Source organism: Lipotes vexillifer, unplaced genomic scaffold, assembly GCF_000442215.2.
Source record: "Lipotes vexillifer unplaced genomic scaffold, Lipotes_vexillifer_v1.1 scaffold699, whole genome shotgun sequence".
In the NCBI taxonomy this organism is placed as follows: domain Eukaryota; kingdom Metazoa; phylum Chordata; class Mammalia; order Artiodactyla; family Lipotidae; genus Lipotes; species Lipotes vexillifer.
The window spans coordinates 51,641-61,378 of NW_006788818.1; the positions used below are offsets into that span (position 1 = coordinate 51,641).

The following is a 9,738-nucleotide window of genomic DNA, read 5'->3' on the forward strand; positions in this document are numbered from 1 at the left end:
CGAGGACTCAGCCCCCAAAGCCCCCGCTCTTCCCCACATAAGCCATTTCCCCGACTGTCCACCCCAGTCAGTCCTGGCAATGCCCAGGAATCAAGCTTCCATGCTGGGAAGTTTTCTTACTCTGGAATAAGAGTCCCTGGCCACCTTGGAAACTTACCTCAAAATTTTTCTGCCACTCCCTTTCTCGTTTGGCTTTTTCTTGAGCTTCAATCTCTTCTTCCCTTTGTCGCTTCCTAGGAGGAAAACCAGGCCACAGGATTTATATGATACCTGGAGACGGTGTTAACCATACAAGTTAGGCGTTTCCCCACAGAAGCAAGCGTATAAAGTAAACCAACTCCCTAGAGCTCTCCAAAGACGGCTGTCTGGAAAGGGCTCAAAGCACGGTACAAATGTCATTCTAAAACATGCAGATGAGACTGTGCGGCAAGATACAGATACCCCTGTCACAGAGAGAGACAGACGAGGTCGTCAAAGCCCAGCCAACACTAATCGGAGATTCCAGGCCCAGTCCCTGCCATCTCAAGAACCCAGGCCACCTTACTTCAGTAGAGTGACCATTACAATAGCAGAGGTTCTTGTTCAAGAGGATCTCTGGACAAAACCCTATCCTAAAACAAGGCCATTTCACACAACCCCAACTAGCAAAACCTAGTTATTGCTAAACACCAATCAACAATACAAAACACATAAACTAAATTAACCTCAAGATCTCTGATGAGCAAAGGAAATCATACTTTCCGGCAATAAATATATTTTAAGTGATTACACTGTATGACACTACATACTCACCAAAGCTGCAGCCACTAGTCACACAAAAGGCTCTGGCCTGAATAACTGCCTACTTCACTGCAGGAAATCAGGAAGAAAACACACAGCACTCTTGATTATAAACTCCCTAAGGACAGGCCTATTCAATATTTCCCAGAAGTCAGAGAGAATTCCTTACCCTAGTGATTCAAAAGTTTGGCTGTTTCAGATAACTATTTTAGACAGTCTCTTATACGACGTACTGTAACATAATTCCTTCACCAGGAAAATCTCCGAAGACCATCTTGGTTAATCTAGGTATTCAGACATGGCTTAAACGAATATACTAATATATACCTTTCATGCATCTCTTTGGCTTCTCTCTCTTTCCTTTTAATTTCCAGCTCAGCAAAGAGTTTCATGGTCTGTTTGTATACTGCTTGTTTGAACTACAAAAAAATTAAGAAGAAAAGCAAAGTAAATATTTTACCAGCAATTTGAATCAAATATTTTTAGATGGAGCCCAGGACAAAAGCAGATTAGACCAGCAAGGAAAAAAGACTCTCCAGAGAGAACCACTTCAGGATGCTGGCTCTCTCCTGGGAGATAAATAACACATCCTCCTATGAGCTCTTTCCACTTTCACCACTCAGGTGATACAGAGAAGCCTTGCTCTGGTAAAAAGCACCAATTAAGAGAAAAAAAAATTTTTACCCACTTATCACAACCACTGAAATTTTGGAGGGCCCCTTCTTCCAAAGAACTTCCAAAAATAACTTTCATTCTTTCTTTTCACACATATCTTATAATTACTCTGAGCTAGGCACCAAGAGAGGTACTGGAGATATGCAGGTGCTATCAGACTAGTCTCAGGAGTCTCCCGACTGTGGCAGAGATACTAGTTGTCCCCTATCCTCGCCCCATGACGTGTTCTACCTTCTTGTACACTCCCTTATCTTAAAGCACATGGCCACCCAGCGCAAAAGCCTGTATTTCTCAGGCTTCTCTGTAGCTAGGCGTGGCCATGTAACTTGTTTTAGCCAATGAGCTATAAGGAAAAGTGATGTAGCAACTTTCTGGAGTGTTCTTAGAGGGAGCACACTTATCCCTCCCGCCCTATTCCTCTATCCTGCTGTTTGTACATGGGTGAGGTGATGACACATCCTGGACTGTGAGAATGGAGGCAACACACTTGTTGGCAGAGCCACAGAAAGGAGGACACTGAGTCCTTGAGTGACACGCAGTCCAGCAGACATCTTCCCAAAAACTACTACACAGGAGAGAAAAAAGTCACTGACTTGTTCAAACCACTGCCATTTGGGGTCTCAGTTGTATGCAGCTGAGCTTATATTCTGACTCTTACGTTGGCAGAAACAGGTAACACAGCATTAGATAGAAAACAAAACTCTTATCTTTAAAACTTTTTCCCCCAAATATATTTTAAATATACAAAGAAATATAAAAAATAACCCATCATGCAGATTTCATACGATTTATATCCTAAAATCAGAGACACTGGAGCAAGACTGACATATGGAAAAAAGGGGAAGTAAAGGAATCCCCAAATTACTGTCACTTCTCTTTAATACTGTTACCTCCCAGGCACTGCTCAATGAAAGCAATGCTGACAAACTCCAGCCCCTAATAAGGACAAACATCAAAGAGGTGAAGGAATCTGTAATGAATATTTCAATATTTTTAAAAGCTCCTGGATGAACAGTTTCTGGTGATTTTAATTTTTTATATTTTCCTGCTTTTTCCAAATTTTCTATCATTAGCATGTGTTCCTTTATAAGCAGGAAAAAAAAGACAACTAAAAAAAGTTAAGGTTCTTAACAACTTAGGAGGAGCAAGGAATATTTATAAGAGGGTCTTCAGAAAAGACTAAAAAGGATAATTAAAGGGAAGGGAAAGTAGGGCTGAGGAGAAAAAAAACTAAAATACTGGAATGGAGTAAACCCCAAACAAGTGGCTAGTGGAAAAGATGGCCTAGCAGCTCTCAAGCAGTGTTACCAAACAGAAGAGGGGACCAGCTGCTGTTAGTAAAATCACTGATGGAAGAAGTTCACAGGAAGCTTCCCTAGTAAGACGGCTGCTCCTCTATAAATCTTTTAAAATAAGCATGTGGATTAAGTTATTTATTGACCTAACTTGAGGCAAGATTAAGATGACTTAAAATTTTTCAGGCTAGTGAGGCAATCAGATACAAATACATAAGTAGAATCTCTCTCTTAACCAATCTCCACTGACGAACCCACGGGATTAACAGATGCTCGGGGACTTCCCTGGTGGTGCAGTGGTTAAAATCTGCACTCCCAATGCAGGGGACCCAGGTTCAATCCCTGGTCAGGGAACTAGATCCCACATGCTATGCCACAACTAAGAGTTTGCATGCCACAATTAAGGGGGCCGCAAGCCGCAACTAAGCCCTGGTGCAACCAAATAAAAATTTAAAAAAAAAAAAACCAGATGCTTGCCATTTCCCTGGAAGCACGTTATTACCTGCAGCACAATGGGTACCCGTGGCTGTAGACAGCTGTTTACCAAGAGTCATTTGTGGTTGCTCCCAAAGCTGTCTATCCCAGTTGCAATTACTACTGTACTTATGTGATTTAAACATCACAGAAATTGATGAGTGTGGTTATAAAAATAAATGCTTGTTGGTTCTTTTAAAACTAAGTGGAATGCTTTAGAAAGAGTCAAACACAGGTCCCTAAAAATAACCACTGTTGAATTAGGTACAGGTGAGACAGCTGGAAAAGACTGAAAAAACAATCTAGGATTCTGCTCTTGCTTTGCTTCACAGGTACCTAAGTTTTCAATGTTCTTCAAAAGAAATTAAAAGCAGAAACTATGGATAATGCTCTGTGTGTTTTATAAAATAAAGTCTACTGCGAACTCCAATGAGCAGACAAACCCTCAAAGGAAAGGCCATAGCCCTATGTCCAAAAAAAGGTGGATTTTTCAAAAAGGAGAATGAATATACACTTTAATATTTTAAGTGAAAATGTTTCTAGCATGTATGCAACATTCCTTAAGCTTCCCTCTCTTTAACCCACCAATCAGTGAACCCATTCACACAAGATGAGGTGGTTTTTCCCATATTTAACTTACCAGCTCAGGATCATCCTCCTCCACATTTGTAGGCTTTCCTTCCTTCTTTAATTGCTTTTTTCGCTCTTTCACCTAAAAAGAATTTTTTTCCATCAAAAAATGAGCACTCATACTTTGAGAATATCCATTAAGCTGCACACATAGAATATGTGCATTTTTCTACAGGTATAACAAAAAGTTTGCATTGAAAAAAGATGAGCCACTCCCCTCCCCTCCAAAACAGCAACGCAATCAAAGAAAACTAGGAACCAGGGGTTCTTTCTCTAACCTCATCTAAATTCCAACACAAGGGGACCGGCTGGGGAGTTGTCCCCAACTTATCAGATCCTAGGCCAGATCCAAAGAGCCTTTGATACATTTCAGATCCTAGGCCAGATCCAAAGAGCCTTTGATACATTGAACAGATTATGCATTTATGTTTCATGGCTCGTGGTTATGTGTTTATAGCTAAAAAAAAAAAAGTACATTTGTCAAGTTTTAAAGAAGCTACAGAATTTGCAGCATCCAATATGATTGTTTTCTGGCATTTCTGCAACGGCATTCTGGATAATTTTCACTGTGAAACCTCCTTAAACCAACGATCTTCACAACACATTAACTGATGTTTTCATCACTTTGGCCACCATTGAGATTCCCCCCAAAAATAAATATATCCATTCACAAAAGAATGACATTACTCCATTAACCATTCAGTCCGGCAAAAAGCCAAGTGCTTTCCAAGCTCAAAAAGGCCCTACTGCCACCCTGTGGTCAGAAAGCCTGAGGGTGGCTCCTTTACAGGCAAAATACAGAGGAAGGGTAACTATCACAATAATTCAGGGACAGATTGTCAGGTTCTTTTCTGGTTTCTACCAGAATTTGGCCCTCAAATTCCAACACATGACCAGCAAGACAGAGTTATGGCAGTCTGTCTCTTCTTTTTACTCATGTCCCTCATCTAAATTGGCCTCATTACTATTATTGGTTATATAGTTGTTACAGATTCCAAAGCTCTTCAAAGAAAAGGTTACATCCATATTCACTCCCAATTGAAACTGCTCTTATAAAACAGCCTCAAGATTCTTGCCCTAGCAAGTAAAAAAATAAAACAAAGACCTTTCTTACCTCAAAGAAGCTATCTTAACACTTCCCACCACTCGGGAGATTTAGGTAATGGAAAAATATAAAGACAGCTAAAACTGAATTTATTTCAATTGAGTCCTTCCCAACCCTATTATTAATACAGACATGTATCTCGTCCTATTTTTTTAAAAATATTTACTCATATCCCCTTGCCAGCCTTTCTCAAGCCCTTGTTTCAACCCTTTTACAGAGACAAGAATAAAAGTCCAGGGTCAAGCAGCACCATGGCTGCTCCCCTGTTCCACTTTCAGAATGGGGTACTGTGATGAGAGAGCAAGAAAAACCCTCTTTCCACAACAAGGGACTGCTAGGGAAAGCGCATGCACTGTTCATGACCACCACAGCAAAGTGGTGGAGACCACAGGAGCAGTCAGGCCAGTCAGGCATTGCTATGTTAATGTTAACATTTACCCTCCTACAAGGCAAGGTGCCCAAGGCTTACTAATACTTCCTGTAAACACAGCAGCACTATAAATACTTACGGTGTGTTCCACGTATTCTTTTCCTGCCTGAATTACATCCAGGGCCCTCTTCTTTTGTTCCTGATCCAGTAGCAACTTGTAAGCTTTGTCCACAGCTAATGCAAAACATTGAAATTAACTGTTTCTGCAAACACCCTCTCAAAGTCTGAACTATACTCAGGCAGTGTAAATGGACTTGTGCCGTCTAAAAGCATTCCCTACTTTGTTAAATTATTTACTGTTGTTAAACTAATTTAAAAACATACAACTACAGCAATGATTTTCCTTGAGAGCCTTGGAAAAAAATTAAATATATGCTCAAGGTTAAATACACCACATCTAGATTTAACTCAGTGATCAAATTCTTCCAAATATTTTTTATGTTCAAAGGAAAAAAATGATCCTATGCAGTAACAATCTTTGTTGGCACATAAAAGTTTTAACAAACCAAAGTTAAGGTCTATTTCTAAACAGCAACATTCTGCTTTGAATGACAACCGTTCTACTGAAAACCACAGCTTCTTCATGACCAGAAGACAAAACTGTAACATTCTTTTCTTGATCCAGGACTGGGAACAGTTAGTCCCAAGCACTGACAATATGTTACTCAGAAGCAGGTAAATATACAAATACCTTCAAAAGCCTTTTGTGCTCTGTCAGCATCATCTTGATTTTTGTCAGGATGCACCAATATGGATAACTATAATAAGAGAAAAGACAGCTTTGTCAATAAGAGGAACATTTAGTAACTTCGCCTGCACTGTGCCTCTTTACAACCAAAAGCTCTTATTAGGGCAAAAACTGCCAGCCAGAGGCATTTTTAAAAAATTAATAAATATCATAAAATGTCCAGAAGTGTTAGTCCTTAATAAAATTCAAGTACCAACAGGTAATTGCACAGATGGAAAACATTTATTTGCGAACAAATGTAAGCCTAGCATTATGAAGATGTTGTGATAATTTGGGAGGGGGAAGGAAAGAACAAAAAGTACCAAGTTCCTTTTATGTTTCTTATATGGAGCACTAGAGAGGATTAAACAGGTCTGAGATATCATCTCTTTCCGAAAAGAACTTCTAATATCGAGCAGTGGCTCTCAGTTCTGGCTGCGTTCCAACCCTGTGCAGATTTTTAGGAATACAGAGGTCTACTTTCCAGCCTGAGACCTTCTGAATCAGTCTCCGGCATCTGTACTTTTCAAACCTCTACTAGACTGGGTATCAGATGATGGTAAGGAATTAGTGTTCATTTGTTAGGTGTGACAAGTAGTTATGCAAGAATATGTCCTTTTTTTACTTTGGTGGGATAACTGCTTAAGTACTTAGGGGTGAAGCATCATAGGGTCTGTGATCTACAGTTCTGCCAAAAATACGTATAGAGTTAATGAAGGGAACTGTTGCATATAGGTGGTGAATATATGGGCTTTCATTCTCTTATTCTTTCTTTTTAAAATATAACAAAAATTTCTTATAACAAAAAGTTAAAAAGCAAAAACCTCCATAGGTGATCCTTTCGGACAGCCAGGGTTAAGAACCACTGACCTACTATCACCAACAGACAGAAACAGTTTGAACAGAGGGACTGTGCTAGGGGATGACATCAAGTAGGGATCTACTGCTAAATCCAGCATTACTGGAGCCAAAATCCTGGGTTCCAATTTCAACTTCAATCACCTGCTAGCTGTGAGACCTTGAGCAATTCACTTGATCTATCTCCGCCTCAGTTTCCTCCTCTCTAAGTGGGACAATACTGTATACCTATATCTCACCAGGTTGTTGTAAGGATGAAATGAGATAATGAGTAAAGAACTTAGCATACTAACACACAATGGCAACAGCTAGCACATGAAGAGGACATACCATAGGCTAAGACCTACTCTAAGTGCTTTAGGTGTGTTGCCTCATTCAAATCCTTATAAAAACCCCAGGGGCAGCCACCATCATTACATGCATTTTATAAATGAGGTAACAGGGCACAGGAAGGTTGAAAGTAACTTGCCAGAGCTCACACTGCTTGTAAGAGGTACAGCCAAGACAGAAACTCAAGTCATACAGCTCCAGCACCCACACTCTTAACTATTAGGCTCTATTAATGACTAAATAAGAACTCTTATTGAGTTCTTCATATAGCTACATAAATAGTCTAAAAGTTTTTACTATGAATTTGAATGACTGCTTATTGAATTCAGGAAGATTTCTAATGCATTACGTTAGAAAATTTGAAATTTTAGAAGAAGGGGAAAAAGCTGAATATAAGTGCAGAGAAGAAGTCAGGAAGCAAAAAAGCTATGAAGTTATACAATGGGAAATGACTGAGTAGGCAAAGATAAAAACACCTTGGCTTAACAGTAGATCAGAAGATGATTATGAGTCAGCAATGTGGAGGCAATGACTGTATTGAAAAAGCAAGCATAACACTGGATATTAACAAGTCTGTCATGCAGGAGCTGAGAATTATATTCAGCACTGGTCAGGCCCTATTAAAATATGAAGTATATAAAAGATATAAGTTGAGGAAAGTTAAAAAAAAAGACATGAAATATACAGAAAATCCAATTTGCAAAGACATTACAGGGAGTATGATTATTCAACTCATAGAAGAAAAGGCTGGGGGGTTACTCAGCTGTCAAAACTGGAAGGGTGTTTTAAAAGGCTACTATAAAACTCTGCAGCTTGAGTTATTAAATATTAGAATGGGCAAGAATCAGAGGTTGCGGATCTCCTTTCCTAGAGAACTTTCTGAAAGCACTCTATATTAAACCAGGTATCTTGAGTATTCATACGTTTGCAAAAGATAAAATTACTGAGGAATAGAACTTTAAAAATAAAATCATTTAACACTGTTAAATGAACTTAAAAATAAAACACTGTTATGAATCTCCTAGAAGCCAGGGGATTTGATAAGTGTGACTCCATGTAAGCTCTACTACTCTACCTTGTACTTCTCTCTCTTAATTAAGGAACTGGAGAGATTCTATTTGGATGTAAAATTCATCCTATTCACAGGTAAGCTGTGGTCATTAAATTATTTAAGATTTGTATGTCACTGTAAGTTTTTTTTCAGAGTTACATAGCCTTAAAAAATAAAAAAGATTAAATTTTGGCCCAAAAGTCATAATAGAATGCCCTGATAATAACCCTCAAGTCCTAAGAGAATCATGCACTCAATACATTTTTAAAAGGTTCAAACTCCACCTACTACAGAAATATAGTATCATACCTGCCGAAACCTCTTTTTTATTTCTTCATCTGTCACTTCAGGATCTATCTGAAGAACCTGGAAGAATCAAAATCAAAACTGTAGGGCTTCCCTGGTGGCACAGTGGTCGAGAGTCCACCTGCCGATGCAGGGGACACGGGTTCGTGCCCGGGTCCAAGAGGATCCCACATGCCGCGGAGCGGCTGGGCCCATGAGCCATGGCCGCTGAGCCTGCGCGTCCGGAGCCTGTGTTCCGCAACAGGCGAGGCCACAACAGTGAGAGGCCCACGTACCACAAAACAAACAAAAAAATCAAAACTGTAAAAGAGATTAAAAGAATTTATAGATTTAAGAGATGCCCAATAATTATACATTTTACAATCAGCATCTAGAACAGTACTCAGCATTCTATAACAGTACCTGACATACAGTTCTAAAAAATGTTCAAGAAATATAAATGAGTAAACCAATAACAGAATAATAGCTATAGTGTTTCAGGGTTCTCAAATTAATTCAGTGGTTTCTTTCACTCCATCAGAAAAATAATAAATTACCCTACACCCAGGGACATGTTTACGGACCATGAGAAAAATGTTGCCTTTCTCGTTCATTCGTTAAGAAAAGTACCCACCCTCTACTTACCTTTGCAAATGTGGAGAAAGTACAGTAACTCAACATGGAAATAATTAGGCTGGCTACCTGATTTTTTTTTTTTTTAATGAGGGAGAACTGTAGATCTTCAAATAAAGCCCCCCCACAGCTGATTTTCATCTCAATCAAGAAATGTCCACTTGGCTCCACGTTATAATTTACATGGCTCAATAGTTCTCAACCCAGAGTGGAAATCTGAGAACCATGCCAGGGGTTCACTCTAGGAAAGTCTGATTCCAGCTCAGTAGAACTTAGTAGAATTGGGTACGGTCAAGTGACAGCAAAATCTGTATTTTTTGAGCAACACTGTTTTAAAGATAAGTTTTATCATTCTTCTCCAACCCTGGGTATCGTGGTGTTGACATTCGTCATCAAGGATTCTGATTCCCTCACCACAAAAACACACATTCATTCAAACATTTACATAGCAGCTACTACCTGCTG

General features: G+C 39.3%; 1 protein-coding gene across 1 annotated transcript in view; it reads right to left on the reverse strand.

Annotated features, from left to right (window-relative positions):
- Window positions 1-9,738, reverse strand: part of DNAJC8 (DnaJ heat shock protein family (Hsp40) member C8) — a 22,749-nt gene that overhangs the window by 2,419 nt on the left and 10,592 nt on the right. Inside the window, exons 3-8 of the mRNA XM_007461797.1 lie at window positions 8,665-8,721; window positions 6,081-6,147; window positions 5,469-5,563; window positions 3,865-3,936; window positions 1,108-1,199; window positions 158-233 (exon numbers count right to left, since the gene is read on the reverse strand). Of these exons, the coding sequence (XP_007461859.1) occupies window positions 158-233; window positions 1,108-1,199; window positions 3,865-3,936; window positions 5,469-5,563; window positions 6,081-6,147; window positions 8,665-8,721 (459 nt within the window). The remainder of the gene's footprint in view (window positions 1-157; window positions 234-1,107; window positions 1,200-3,864; window positions 3,937-5,468; window positions 5,564-6,080; window positions 6,148-8,664; window positions 8,722-9,738) is intronic.